This window comes from Capsicum annuum, chromosome 11 (assembly GCF_002878395.1).
Source record: "Capsicum annuum cultivar UCD-10X-F1 chromosome 11, UCD10Xv1.1, whole genome shotgun sequence".
Classification (NCBI taxonomy): Eukaryota; Viridiplantae; Streptophyta; class Magnoliopsida; order Solanales; family Solanaceae; genus Capsicum; species Capsicum annuum.
This window is the reverse complement of record NC_061121.1, coordinates 11,909,830-11,925,829: the sequence shown is the minus strand read 5'-3', so window position 1 is coordinate 11,925,829 and position 16,000 is coordinate 11,909,830. Positions and strand designations below refer to the sequence as shown.

Below are 16,000 nucleotides of genomic sequence, written 5' to 3'. Positions count from 1 at the left end.
TTAACGTATACATGTGTATATATTTTTTAAATTAGTATATAACTATACAAATATATATATATGGTAATGTATATATATTGTAGTATATCTCATTTAAAGTATTACATATACATAGAATAGAGTGTATATATGTGAATAGATCTTCTATAGACGTGTATATTTAACGTATACATGTGTGTATATATATAATTTTATATATATATATATTGTAGTATATTTTATTTAAACTTTAAAGTTTAAAGTAGTACATATATATTTGGATGGTGCGTATATATGTGTAATTGTGTATATGTGTATATATTTTTTACATTCTAATGTAGTATATACTATATATATAGTGTATATATATTGTTTAACGTATTTATAATGTATATAGGTGTATATATATAATATATATTGAAAAAAAGTTTTTGTTTTATATTTTTGACCGGGTTTGACCGGGTTGGGTTAAGTGAGCCGGGTTAGGGTGGTTTTTTATTTTTTTACTATTGGGCCCAGCCCGGCCCACTTAGACCCAAACCCGGCCCCGGCCCGGCCCTCAACCCGGTTAAATAACACGGGCCGGTTTCGGATTGGCCTGACCAGGCCCACTTGACAGCCATAGTACTCACTGAGTGGCGACTCAAGCACATTAATCGCCTAAAGCCAAAATGAAATGGAGGCCTTAGACTTATTTTTTAAATTATTTGAAATTCTTGTTCTTCTAGTTCTTTGAAATGCAAACTTACTAATAACTTTTTGTATAATCGATTTCTACTAATATATATATATATATTTATTTTTTTAATTCTTTCCTCTTACATAGTAAGTTCAATTTTCTACAAATAGTACCCAATACTTTCTTAAAAAATATCTATAACCTATTATTGCAATAAAAATGAGGCCAATCAGATTTAGGACCTAAGGTACTTGCCTTTTTAACCATTTAGTGTTGGCACTGATCATATTTTCATTTTACATATCCCTTAATAAATCATAAATAAGAAGTATCTTTTACTACTTTACCCTTATTTCTCTTCAATAAATTGCACTTTAATTAAGAACAATTGAACAAGACTAAGCTAATCATATTTCAAGAACATCTATTAAAGGGGCAATTCGGTGCACTAAAGCTTCCGCTAAGCGTAGGGTTTGAGAAGGGTCAGACCACGAGGATCTATTGCATGTAGTTTCAAGAACAATTATTACTAAAGGTAAAACGGGACAAAAATAACTAATTACATCTTGATTTTATAATACGACAAGTATATCGCGATACGTATTTTAGTAACCTTGACAACTAATATGGATTCGTAATAAAAGAAAGGAAGTCATGATTACCGTATAGTTTGATCCATGACTGTAAATGTGGTTGCATTATAGAGAAAATGTCATGTCTCAGCTCTATGTGACCAGTGTTGGATTTCATTTCCATGTCTCTAATTTCTGTTTCATTCCCATTAGGAAACTTGTAAGGTGGACCTCTTATACCTTGTGATTTCATCAAACTTTGTATGGAAATTGGATACCACCATGACTTATACAAGAACTTAGCAAGAATATAAATCACAAGTAGGCCAAGAAAAACTAAGAAGAATGTCATCATCATTATTGCTAGTAATAGTAGACAGTGAAATTAATGCAATCAACAGTGAGAAAATTATGTCTAATTTATAGTCTTTAAGTAACAAGTAGATGTATACTAGTAATTAATTTAAAGTGCCCATGTTGGGCACGTTGTTGATATGTGGTGTGCGGATCATTTACATAATATGGCAATATTTGTTGATATTAGCAATTGGAATCTCTTCCAAGATAGAGACATTGAAGAGTTTGTCTGTGTTAATAAAGGAAAATATCATATTTATTAATAATAAATTAAAAACCTCAACGTAAATAAGTACAGGCAAGGGGATTAAGCTTTATCTTACCAAGCGTAATGAGGTAACGAACCAATACTAATTAACAGGCATGAGGAAAATAAGAGTCGGAGAAAATTAGGTATTCTATGACAATCACAGAGTTTATAATACGTTGTATGATGATATTGTATATGAGGTTGCTTAAGTAATGTAAAGATATAAAAGAAGGTTGAGTTATCAATATCAAACTTTCTTTTATATATGTATGAATTAAAAAGATAGTTTGTTCGTCTAAATAATCTGAAATATTTTCCTCGTGTCTTCTTTGTCAAATCTGCCCAATATCACTTGATAGTTCATCGGTTCTTGAATTTATTGGCTTTTATAGAAATTACTGACATTGTCATATGATTTCGTTTTATTAATGGCATTGGTAGGTGGTGCCTTGGAATAGATTACTCAATTACCTTATATCATCCCAATTATGTTGTCTTTCATGTATGACTTCTTTTTTCTTTTGTTGTTTCCTTGCTGCTTTGGAAAAAAAAATATGTTAATATTTACCTTACCTTCTTTGATACTTTTTGATCATATTTACCTCGTAATTATACTTATGGATCATATTTACCCTTATAATTATATTTTGTTTCAAGTATATGCCCTTGCCCTAATAGACACAAGGTTACATATAAAGTATTGAGGTAAACTCGACCATTTTCTCAAATTACAAATACCTTTTCATTTTTAGTCAGAATATTCAAATTCAAGTTCTCAAAAAGCAATTGTCTTTGACGGAGAATGTTTTATCTTGAAATAATACTTTCCAGTATGAATCCAAAAATTAATCGAAGCATAAAGGAGGTATCAGACATCAAATGAAAAAACCCGGAAAAAAAAAAAAAAAAAAAAAAGGGACTCCGCTAATACATAGAGATTCTTGGAAATAAATTCAGATACTGGCTTTGGCTTCATCAGTAGCATTTCAAATTTGCATTAAGATCACAATTACTATTTTGTTCTAGACAGACAATAATTGGATTATTTTATGCCAAAATGGAGAACAATAATTGTATAATATAAAAATGAGATTGAGAGTGACAAATAGAGATATGACAAAATGATGGTGTGCCAAATATTTTTTTACTACCATGCACAAAATTATTAGAACTCAAACAGATCTACAAGATTATTTTATATTGTATTAGTATATGATTATGTTTTTGCTGATTCCTATGCACAAGATTATTAAAACTTAAACAGATTTGCATGATTATTTTATTGTATTAGTATATGATTGTGTTTTTGATGATTCCTTTTAGGAAATTTATTCCTTTTTCTTCATAGTATGTATATATTTGAAATTTCCATATAAATATTTATATCAGATATTTTTGAACGATATAAACGCAATAAACTGAGGGATGTTGCATACGTGTTGGATCTTTCAAATATTATGCATTTTCATAGTATCCATTGCAATAAGTTCAAAACTAATACTCCTTTTGTTTCAATTTATATTACTCACTTTCTTCTGTAGTTAGTCTAAACGAAAATGACACATTTTTATATTTAGTAACACTTTCCTTTATAGTAATTTTTTTTTTTAATGATTGTACCTAGAGTATTTTATGCCCACCTCGATTATTTTACTGAGCACCTATTACTTAGAAAACCACAGTTTTTTTTTGTCTCTGCTAGCATTTGAACCATAATCTCAAAGATATACACCCGCCACACAACGTAATTCCATATACCTCCATTGTCATCCTACTGCAATAAGGATAAATTTATACCTTCAACCAAACAAAATATAAATTTAATCCCAAACTTAATCCTGAAATATATCACTTTATCCTGCACATCAAACGATCCCTTCCTATTGTTGTCAAACTCTATGTGGACCTATGCTCAATTGATTTCAATGTGTTGTATCCTCTACAGAGATGGAGTACCCTCTATTCAATACATGATTTCCTGCTCGGAGGGATATGGAAACATTGAATTCACCAATTCTCAAACCTTTCTTTGATTCTTGCCTCATATCATGCTGAATTTGAAGAAAAAGAAGTGAGTCTAATTCCGCTAGAGAAAGTTAAATGTCACATTCCCGTTTTAAACGATCGCAGGTACCTCTCTACCAGCAACATTATATTACTCTAAACCATAAGTACAGAGAGCAGAATAGAGTAGCAGATTGTCTAGCGCAGCAAAGAGCAACTTCAGCTCGGGGGAGCTTTTTACACCCTTTACAATCAACCACCACCTTTCGTTGAGAAAACAAGTGAGATCTGGAAAGGGTAAAGCGTACGTAGACCTCACCGCTACCTCACGGAGGTAGAGAGGTTGTTCCCGAGGCCAGTGCTCCTTGAAAGTTTAATATAATAGTTTCTTTTATGACCCAAAAGAAAAAATATATAGTAGCATATTAGACAGCCTGTGCATCAATGGAGCTGTAAACTATAATTACCTAAGTCACATTCAGTGACCAATGAATATTTTTTTCTGAAACAAAAAAATTTACAGCTTTTGTAGTGCAATTCCTGAAGCCATCTTAACCCTAGAAAAACAAAGCTACGTTAACAATAACATAAAGAAATGACGAAACTAAACCTGGAAATAAAAAGAAAAAACTTTCTGCAGCTGAGTGCAGCTTTCCACATGGTGAGAAAGCTCAAGCATTGAAGGGCCTATACACAAAATTTTCCTGAAAATAAACTAACATTTATATCCTAGGTCAGTAGTGTCATAAAGTTGGTAAGTATTTGTCCTTCATTCGAGATATGAGCTTAAATTTCTCCTCAGCTTCAACTTGCTGTCGTATATCAGATCGTGAAGATCTATCCGGGTGAAATTTCAGCAAGGCTTTTTTGTAAGCAACGCGCACCTGAAACAAGAATTTATTCCAAGTAACGTCTCTCGTCTTATCCTTCTAACTGTGAATAACACTTCAGGAATAGAAATAGAAGAAAAAGAGATGGTCGTGTAGAGAAGATTGTAAGACAAACCAAGTATAACTCCCAAAACCGCAGGTAAAAACACAAGAAATGAAAAAAGTAGCTACATATAAGACAAACACAGATCTGAGAGCCAAGTTCGACAGTGACTAAAAACAGCCAACACAATATAAGATGAGACAATATTGCAAGAAAGATAAAACGGGTACATACATTAGAAAGCAAAACAAACACAAATGCTAATAATATAGCTTATCTTATGCACAGATAAAGAAATCTTGCACTTGCAAATTGCAAGAATGTAAGACGTACTAACTGAGCACGTTTTCTGCACAAATTGATGCAATCAGATTAGTTTTGCAAGGGACTTATACTTATGTTTCAACTGAACTTCTCTTAAACAAGACCAGAACAAATGGATCATATGATTGTCAAAAAACAAGAGACGTTATAAATCACAAATCAGGGCAAGAGCAAAATAAGAATGCCAATGTTTCATGCAAGTATGTTCCCTGGAATTATTTGCATTCAGGTAGTTAAAAATTAAGATGATGGAAGATATTTAGAGACTGAGTGTAAACAAACCTCATGACTAGTGCCAAAACCAACAGTGATTCCTAATGCACGCAACACTGAAGCCATATCATGGCATGTCATTTCAAGCATACTGAGTCCCTTCCGAACTTCGGCTCGTATCTGCTCCTTCAAGTTCATATTCTCTACGTCCTAAAAAGATTCGTCAGATGGTTTAAATAGTAGGAAAACTTCAAATATGCTATAATCATAAAGTAACACACAGGCAGCATAAGTGACATGGAAGAGAGAGACAAAGAAACATAAGATGAAGAGGATAGACAACAGTAGAGGCCAAGTTGCCATACCTTCTTTTGAGTTTCTCTTATTTCCTCGACACGCTGCTTTTGTCTCTTCTCCATTTCTAATAAACGCATAGTTTCAGCCTTCTTTCTTTTCAGCAACAGCTTCATCTGCTTGGCTTCTTCTGCCTGAATAGGTAAATAGCACATCAAATCACATTGCATCCTCATGCATACACAAATCATACTTTCTTTCGGCTAATTTAGGTTTTCCTCTGTGGTTGCACTTTTTTATCAGAAATTTTAGAACTTTGATCTTAATCTTACAACAATCTAGCCAATTACAAACCAAAACTCATAACGCAACACACACCTGATATTTTCATATTAAGAAAGACATATGACATGAACATAACATATTACCACATGCCCAACATGATGTTTACTTCTATATCCATTATATTATTTACGTAATAACCGGAATGGGCCCCGGGGCTTAGCTCAAGTAGCATAGGTTGAGGGACTTTTGAATTACGTCACAGGTTCGAGTCCTGCACCATGCTATCTATGTATGATATTTAAGACAAGGAGGGAAGGCAAGCCTTTTTGATACTACAGCCAAAACATTAATGTTCCTGGATCTCTCTATCTAATGCGCTGCATATTTTTTATCATAAAAGTATCAAGGGCCTGATGATTGCTATTGTCCATATCATCTTAAATACAGTTTCACCAACCAACAACGGTGAAATGCATGCACTCCCCTCCCTCCTCTCTGACAGCCTATTGTAACTAAACAAAATGGTCTTCCAATAATTTTAATGACCATTACTCATCCTCAGACTAACTTCAATTGTATGCTTTCTTAAAAAGAAAAAGGAATAGAGAAGAGACCGAGAGTTAAGAGGGAAAGGAAACGGAGAAGAAAAGGAAAAAGAGAAATTTAATCAAAATAAAGCGGAAAGAACTAAGTGAAACATCACAGGGAATTTCGACTCCTCCAAGGTAAATGTAGCATGTAAGAGTAGCACGTTATAAAATCAATGAAGAAGGTTGGTAGTTTATAACATGAACAAGCAGTAACAAAACTACATTGCAGCTCATAAATACTTGAAAGCATCAAATGGCATGAAAAAGTCTTAGCAATATTTCTATTTCATCAAAAAGGGGATACCCTCGTGTACATAGATATGCATAAGAATTATAAAATGATATAGTTTTCTACCAGAAATCATCAACAGGTTGGTGTGCAGTTATATACATACAAGTTACATAATGATGTTCTCTACCAGAAATCATCAATAGATTGGTTTGCAATTAGTGCTTAAAAAAATATACATTGCCTTATTTTTATAATCGAGAAATCCTCGAGGGTCAGTGGTGCACAATTCAAAACTCAACAGATAATGAGCCCATCTGTCTACCCTTCTCCAATTAAATACCAGGTTTTTATCCGTGACAGTGTTCAAACCTGTCATGTACACCTAAACCACACATCATTGACTGTGGTCTTGCTACTAGACAAAAGTCCTTGCAGCACGCAAAAAATATACATAAGAAAAAGATGTCTAGCATTAAGGACGAGATCATCCTATTTTGCTCTTAGGACGTGAAAGTTTCCTTTTATCTGTCTCAAGTAGGTACACCAAATAAAGAAAGGAGTTCTCATAACTATCTCCAGAAAACATAAAGCTACATCTTTTCATCTAAATCAAGAAATTTGAAATGGTTTTGAAACTTTGACACAATTTTACTTCATATATTTCATTTTAGTGTCTCAGTTCTTCTTTCTTTTTTTTCTTTTTGAAAATATATTTAGTGTTTCAGTTCATTAGTGCCTTTCTTTGTTAAAGCTCATGCTTTAATTACAGTTTACACTTAATTGCCCCAAAAGACTTCAATTTTTTTCACCTTTGACTACTCTAGGCCTCAAAGATTGAACATCTATAGGAAATAGAGAAGGGTTTTCTTTTTCTTTTTCTTTTTTTTTCTTTTTTTGTGATGAATAGAAACGGAGGAAATTTTACGAACTCAAAGGGAGTTCATTTATATATTTCTACATCAAATGACTACTTCAAGTTTCTAACTATTGTAAACAAAATGAACATCCCGTTAATCTTTTAGACACTCTCAGGACCCGTTTGGCCATAGATATTGCAAGTAAATTTGAGAAACATTTGGCAAAGTTTGTCAAAGTTTTGGCAAAAAACCCAAAATCCCAAAAACTAGAAAAAATGATTTTTGGACCAAAATCTAGTTTTTGGGTTCTTTGAAAATTTTGAAACCGAACACAAACGTCTATATTTTATACCCCCACCCCACCCCAAAAAAAAAAAAAAAAAACCCTTAATTATGACTCCAACTATGCATTCTTCTTAACAAAGAGATTGTTCATAGAATATGGGAAGATCATATTAAAGAATAGCTAGTTCCTACTGTTACTTCCTCCGTGCCATTTTATGTGTCACCATTTGACCGGACACGGAGTTTAAGAAATAAATGATGACTTTGTAAAGTTTGCAAAATTGCCTCTCTTAAAGTCACTTAAATATTTACTTTTTAGTTGTCTTTTTTAATTAAGTGGGACCCAATAAGGATAAAATGGGGATGATGTCATTAAATAGTTACTAAATTAGGAAAGATGACTTTCTTTTTGTGACGGATCTAAAAGAAAATGGCAACGCATAAAATGGAAATGGGACGGAGAGAGTATTTATTTTTTTGCATCAATGGATTTTCACAACTAATTGTAATATGACAAATTGTAATAGCTGGTAATTGTATTATTAGCAATTTTATTAAAATATCGTGTTATGATTTTGGGATAATTTATTATCTAGATCATTATTAAAATGATAATTTTGTGTCAAAATTATATAGGTCTTTCTAATTGTATTTAAAACTTATGTGTATAAATCATGTTTCACGGTTTTTTTTTTAAAAAAAAGAGGGAAATATATTTCCAAAATTATGCCCGAACACACGTTGAAACTTCACCCAAAACTGGTTTCCAGAATATTTGGGAATCTATGGCCAAACGCTAGCTTACAGTACTATTCTCTACAAGGCTGCTATAATTCTGACACCCTTGGAGCACATAGGCTACAAAGAAGCACATTAAGCATCAAAAGTAGAGAACTTTGATCAACCATGGTATTGATGAGACAAAAGCATTCAGTAGTCAACGGGTTACAGACTAATGAACACCGAAGGAGTAACAGAAAACCATATCTCTACGAAAGTTATCAGGAAGAAGTACACATGACAGACCTGAAGCGCCAACGCTCTCTGTCTGGACGCCAATTCTTCCTCTAGTGCCTTTTTGTATTCAGAGGTCTCCTTGATCCTTTCTCTTTCAGTGGTAATACAGTTCTCAACACTATGCTCCACATTCTCACCATCTTGTCCATTCACATCATCATGCCTTTCATCCTTGTGTTGGCTCATAGATACAGATTCCGGAAGATCCTCCTCCACCAAGGAACCTCTGTTTCTAGGTAGTGTTTCATTATGGTTTGCACCTAATTCTGATGTCTTATCAGGCATCCGTTTCCCATTTTCCTGATCAACACATTTTTTGCCGCTGATTGGTGAGCCTGATGAAGCTTTTTCCCTGCAAATAGACTCTGTAGGACCAACACCGCCATTAGAATAGTGGTATTCACGGGGTATACTGGGATAACTCTCTTCAAAGTTCTTTGTTTGTGGATCTCCTTCATCATGGACATCAGTCTTACTAGAAGCACAATGTGATTCACGTGTTGGTTTTGGAGGTTGGTCTTCTTTTTCGGTAGAGGATTTAGAATAACCAGGACAAACAGGATGCTCTTCACTCTCACCAGGCTCAGGCTGAACTCCACCAGTGGACGCACTATTAACATCTCCAACACCAGATGTACCACTGTTATCATTTTTCCTCTTTAACGAAGCTTTCTGCCACTGCTCTCGAAGCAGTCCAGAAAAATCCTCCATCAACTCATCATCATCAGATGAACTACTCTCTGAATCAGACGCCAAACCATATTGATTTTGGACAGGAGCTTTTCCAGAGTAAGTTCTTTTGCATTTTGATAACTTCACTGGAGAAATATTTTCGCGAACAAATTGGCAATCATCACCAATTCCATCTAGAGGTTTTTTAGCACTTTCCGATGTTGAGCACGGTCTCATGCTAGGAGATGGGTCCTGAAAGAAGTGGTGGCCATCTTCCACACCACATTCAGAAGATTCATTCTCATTGCTTTCATCATCATCGATGAAGATTATGTTCCTCAAAGGAGACCTTTTGTCTTTCTTTGCTGCTGTCTTACCTCTTTTGGCTTTCTTTGCTGCTGCCTTACCTCGAAACTTCTTGGGTGTCGATTCAGGCACATCAATAATAATAACATTACTAAAAGTTTCAGACTCGACATCAATCAGGACAACATTATCAGCTCCTGCACCATCATTGCGCCTCCTCAATGTCTTCTTCCCAGTACGGGATCTACCATGAGACCCACCTCGAGACACCCTACTCATTTGTCTCTGCAGAAACAAAGTAATTTAAAAATAACTCATTGAGGTCATATGACCACAATAAGGAAAAAGGAAAAACAAGAAGCAACTCCGGTGACAAGAAAATCATAAAAATTCAAAGAACGCTAAACAAAACCTGATCACTCGGTGATTATCATCACCGGTTAGTATTTGAAAGAAAGGACAAAAAGGGAAACACTGGCCATAATTAGGAGTTAAGAAAATCTTCCAATATCATGGCAGTTAGTCAATTTCCACACTACCCCTGCTCCAATATTTTTTTTATTATGACAATGTGTCCGCACCAACTTGTGCGAACCTCAACTAACCCAACAGTGGACAGCTTACATAGCCCACAAGTAAAAGGTAAGTATGCACACCAAGATTGAAGCAATGAGCTTAGATGGAAAGTTCCAGGTGAAATTTAAACCTAAAATCTCCAAGTTATTTACATATTACAGTTATTTCGGTATAACTAGCTCTTATCAGCATGTATGTATTATCACCAAAACCCACATCCCATGTCCCACTCCACCCTCCACCACTACTACATGCTAGTAGCTTTATGTTTAATCAAATATGGGAAAACATAATAAAAATAAGTTTTTCTTAGGTAAAACATATTTTTCTTTTAAAACACAGATCCCATGAGAACGCTCCACATCATCATGAAGCTGAATCTAGCTTTGTAATTTCACATCTCGGTGAATCATTAACTCTACCTCCTCTTATTAAGACCATAGAATGTTCCTGCAAATTATGACCTTCACCAAGAATGTGAGGAAGTTGAGTTCTATCTTTCCCTAATTCATGCAAGGCGTGGTTTTTCTTTATTCAATCATCACTTGTTTTACAGCTTAAACTAGGCTCCACTTTAGAGATAGGTTTTGGTCTTAATCAAAATAGGTCACGGGCACATCGGAATCGTTCCATGGAGTGGAATGTATAGGTAGGGACTGTTTTATGTTTGGAAAGCCCGTTCCTCTAGCCGACTACATGGGAAAAGATGTTATATAGGTTGATTCTAATTCTTGTTGCCCGCTCCGAGGAACAAAGGGAGGGCTTGACCACAATTTCCCAAGAAAGAGAGAGAGATGATTCTACAACAGCAACAAGGACAACAACATAGTCAGTATGGTCCCACAAAGTGGGATTGGAAGGGGTCGAGTGTACATGGACCTTACCCCTACCACGGAGGTAGAGAGGTTGTTTCCAATAGACCCTCAGTCACTTTTTTTACAACAGCAAACAGCCAGAATTAAATAATATAAGCAGCAAAACAGTTGAAGCAATTACATATAGCAAGACCCAAAACTCCAACAAGAATTCCTTCTAAACATACCAACCATTCCACTATCATTACCATTTCAAACAACTAAATAGATATACATCCCAAATTGTGTCCATAGAATATCCAATTTCTTCACTAAATACAAAAATCTACATAGAGCAAATTGAAGGACAAGAAACTATGGGAACAATACTACGACTAATAATACAAATGGACAGCAAGACAACACATTTCAAAACAGTAAAAAGCCAAAAGTGAATAATTTAAGCAGCAAAACAGTTGATGCAATTACATCAAGCAAAACAACAAAACTCGGAGAAGAAATCCTTGGACCTACGAGTGTGGCCTAGTAGTCAAGAAGTGGGCCAAAAACCATGAGACCCCACGTTCAAATCCCAATAGAGACAAAAAAAACTAGGCCGATTTCTTCCCATTTATCCTAGCCTTGGTAGATAGAGTTACCTATGTTGCTCGGGCTCTTCAAAAAAGTCAGTGGGTGAATGTGAGACTCTCCGAAAATAGTGTATTTTTGGAGAATCCGACACCAGTCTTGCATCTAAAGTGAAGAGTCAGCCCAACTTAGCCTATTACCTATTACTACTCTGAGGTGGCACATATCCCGTAAAATTAATCGAGGTACACGAAAACTAACCCAAACAAAATTATAACATGCAGCCCGAATAGGGTCCCTAGAATATCCACATTTCTTCACTAAACACACAAAAATCTGCCTCAAAATCAAAAATTGAAGAACACCCAGATAAAGAAAATCCAAGAATTCAAAAACCCAAAGTCGTAATCACTCAAAAAAAAAACCGAAAAAAAACTCACCAATTCAACAAAACAAAGAGATCAAACAGTTAAAAGAACAATTGAAGCAATTACATTGAGCAAACAAAACTCCAACAAGAATTCCTTCTAACATGGACCTAACAGTAATAACCTATTGGACAACGAAGTGGGCTTCAAATCTCTGCAGAGAAGAAAAAAACACTCAAATCTCTGCAAAGATAAAAAAACACTAAAAAAAACACTAGATGATTTCTTCCCACGCGTCCTAACTTAGTGGACAGAGTTACCTATCACCTAATACTGCTCTAAGGTGGCACGTAACCCATAAAATTAGTCAAGGTGCACAAGACCTAGCCCGAACAAAAATATATAATGCAACCCAAATTGGATCCATAAAAAACAAAATTTCTCACTAAAAACACAAAAATCTACCTCAAAATCAAAAATTGAACAATACCCAAATAAAGAAAATCCAAGAATTCACAAACCCAAGTCGTAACTAGGAAACAAAACCTAAAATAACTATCAAAAATAGCAGATAGTAACAGAACGAAAACTACAATAAAACAGTACAACAATCGAGGTAGAAGAAACATTAGATAATAACAGAAATCAAATGACAAGACACAACATAAGCAATACTACAACTACTACTCTACTAGTATGGACAAAAAACAAGACAACACACTGCTACCTACTACTAACGTTCTACTTTAATCTGTGTCCTCCACAACCTCCTATCTAAGGAGCAAACAATGCATTTTACAACAGCAAACAACTAAAATTAAATAATTTAAGCAGCAAAACAGTTGAAGCAATTACATCGAGCAAAACTCCAATAAGAACTCCTTCCAACATGGACGTAAGAGACAAAAAACACCAGGTAAATATCTTCACATATGTTCTAATCTTGGTGAACAGAGTTACCTATTAACTATTTACCTATTACTGCTCTAAGGTGGCACGTGCCCCATGAAATTAGTCAAGGTACACGAAAGCTAACCCAAACAAAAATACATCATGCAATCCAAATTGCGTCCCCAGAAAATCCAATTTCTTCACTAAACACACAAAAATCTACCTCAAAATCAAAAATTGAACAACAACCCGATAAAAAAGATCCAAGAATTCAAAAACCCAAGTCATAATTACTCAAACAAAACCCAAAAACTCATCAATTCAGCAAAACAAATAGATCATGTAGACACTAAAACACACTAGGTAATTTCTTCACATTTCCCTATTAACCTATTACCTATTAGAGGTGTGAGATGGCACGTATGCCGTAAAACTACTCGAGGTGTACGAAAGCTGACCTGAACAAAAATACATCATGCAACCCAAATTGGGTCCCTAAAAATCCAATTACTTCAATAAACACACAAAGCCTACCTCAAAAACAAAAATTGAACAACACCCGAATAAAAAAAAACAAGAATTCAAAAACCCAAGTCATAATTACCCAACAAAACCCAAAAAACTTATCAATTCAACAAAACAAAGAGAACATTACAACATTAAAAAAAAAAAAAAAAATAGGTAAATTTCATCACATATTATTCTAGCCTTAGTAGATAGAGTTACCTATCACCGATTACTAGTGTGAGGTGGCACATATCGCGTAAAATTACTCGAGGTGCACAAAAGCTAACCCAAACAAAAATATAGCATGTAACCCAAGTCGGGTCCCTCGAATATCCAATTTCTTCACTACACAAACAAAAAGCTACCTCAAAATCAAAAATTGAACAACACCCAAATAAAAAATATCCAAGAATTCAAAAACCCAACACATAATTACTCAGCAAAACCCAAAAAACTTATCAATTCAACAAAACAAAGACAACATTACAACATTAAAAAAAAAAAAATACTAGGTAAATTTCATCACATATTGTTCTAGCCTGAGTAGACAGAGTTACCTGTTACCTGTTACTAGTGTGAGGTGGCACGTATCGTGTAAAATTACTCAAGGTACACGAAAACTAACCCAAACAAAAATATATCATGCAACCCAAATTGGTTCCCTAGAATATCCAATTTCTTCACTACACACACACAAAAAGTTACCTCAAAATCAAAAATTGAACAACACCCACATAAAAAAAATCCAAGAATTCAAAAATCCAACTCATAATCACTCAAATAAGACCTAAAAAACTCATCAATGCAACAAAATAAAGAGATCATATTTAACATTAAAAAAAATACCCAATTCCACAATTAATGGTAAATTAATCCAAAATTAGCAAACATAATTTAAATATTTACCTTAAATGAGGAAAGAGCAAAACCCTAAGCACGTAAAATCATGGAAATTTTCAAAAGAGAATTTGCTGGAGTCGAGAGATGGTGAAGAAAAAAAAGGGAGAGGGAAAAATCAACACGGTGTCGGGTTTTATATTTTTTTTTTATTTATTAGAATTGATTTCCCTTGTGTTTTTGGAATGGGAAAAAACAGACAGGAAATTTTGAAAAAAGTGGTTTTTATATATTTTTTAATTTGTTGGAATTAATTTTCTCTTTTTGGGATGAAATACAGATTCAGAAAAAGTGGTTTTTATATTTTTTTAACCCTTTACTTTGTTCTTAGTAGTAAAGTACTATAATTTTCCGAAATAATAATTTAAATAAAAGAAGAAAAAAACAGGAAATTTTGAAAAAAGTGAACTTTTATTTGGCTCCGTTGACCTTTTCTTAAAAGAAAAAAAATGGCTGACGTCATTTAAGGTATAATCTACGGTTGACTATTTGAAGTGATATAGTACTATTTTTCTTCCTTTATTGGGTTTCAAATTCTTAAAATTTAAATTTAAATTCTATAGATAGATTATGTAAGAAAATATTTATACTGTGAAAGTGTTATGAAATAAAAGGTTAAAATAAAAGTAAATTGTAAGAGAAAGGAAATTGTATTTCACTTTTCGTTCTTCATATTTGTTATACTTTTCTTTACAAGTCAAGGAGTATATATATTAGGCAAAATATGTACCTTGTACTTGGTCTGTTTTGTAATGTGCATACTTCTACTAACTTTTTATCATCTAAACCTCTCAACTCAATAAAACTCAACATTTTAAACTCTTTGACCATTGACCGGATTTATATGGCATTAAAATTACTTATTAAGATATGACGCGTGTAGTCACACGTATATAAGCGAGTGAAGTAATATATTTATATTTAAATAATATTAAAATTAAAAAAGACAGTCAACCTTTTTTATTTTACAAATTTAAAAATTTTAAAAAAATAACAAAAAATAAAAAAGGCCACCCCACCCCTCACCCCCGTCCAACACCCTCCACCCTACATCCCATCCTCATCCAGAACCCCTCACCCCACCCTCCCGCCGTCCAGCACCCCCCACCCATTCCTACGCCCATCCATCACCCCCCACCCCCGGCCCCGTCCAACACCCCTCAACCCCTTCCAGCATCCCTCACCCCACCTTCAGGCCCGTCCAGCATCCCCCACCCCAGCCCCTTCCCCAACCCACCTTCACTTTTTATTTTATTTTTAAATTTTTTCTCTCAATTCAAATGTTTTCATTTTTTTTTTTTTGGATTAAAATTTAAATTTGATAGCTTTTCATATCTTTTTTGGATTAAAATTTAAATTTGAATTGAAAGTGAGTGATAGTGGATATTGAAAAATTAGTGAATTTCATGAATGATCTTGAAAAAAATTAAAGTTTTTGAGAATTTGTTAAAGATTTTCAAATTTAAAAATCAAAAATTAATTATGTTTGTATATATGAATTTATAGTTAAAAATTTAAATTAATTGGAGA

General features: G+C 34.0%; 2 protein-coding genes across 3 annotated transcripts in view; both read right to left on the bottom strand.

The window, feature by feature from the left end:
• The window catches only part of LOC107848402 (cytochrome P450 CYP749A22), a 7,007-nt gene extending 5,386 nt beyond the window's left edge, over positions 1-1,621 (bottom strand). The window contains exon 1 of the mRNA XM_016693167.2: positions 1,321-1,621. Within this exon, the coding sequence (XP_016548653.2) occupies positions 1,321-1,588 (268 nt within the window). The 5' untranslated portion in view covers positions 1,589-1,621. The remainder of the gene's footprint in view (positions 1-1,320) is intronic.
• Positions 1,622-4,278: 2,657 nt separating this feature from the next.
• LOC107848095 lies at positions 4,279-14,711 on the bottom strand. Of its 2 annotated transcripts, none has more exons than XM_016692771.2 (5): positions 14,480-14,711; positions 8,881-10,134; positions 5,677-5,799; positions 5,381-5,521; positions 4,279-4,725 (listed from the first exon to the last, which is right to left on the bottom strand). In XM_016692771.2, exons 2-5 carry the CDS (start codon positions 10,126-10,128, stop codon positions 4,585-4,587), a joined length of 1,653 nt encoding a protein of 550 aa, XP_016548257.2. In that variant the 5' UTR covers positions 10,129-10,134; positions 14,480-14,711; the 3' UTR covers positions 4,279-4,584. The 2 variants fall into 2 exon arrangements, with proteins under 2 accessions (XP_016548257.2, XP_047255443.1); XM_047399487.1 differs by lacking the exon at positions 14,480-14,711 and adding an exon at positions 13,793-13,913.
• Between the last annotated feature and the right edge of the window lie 1,289 nt (positions 14,712-16,000).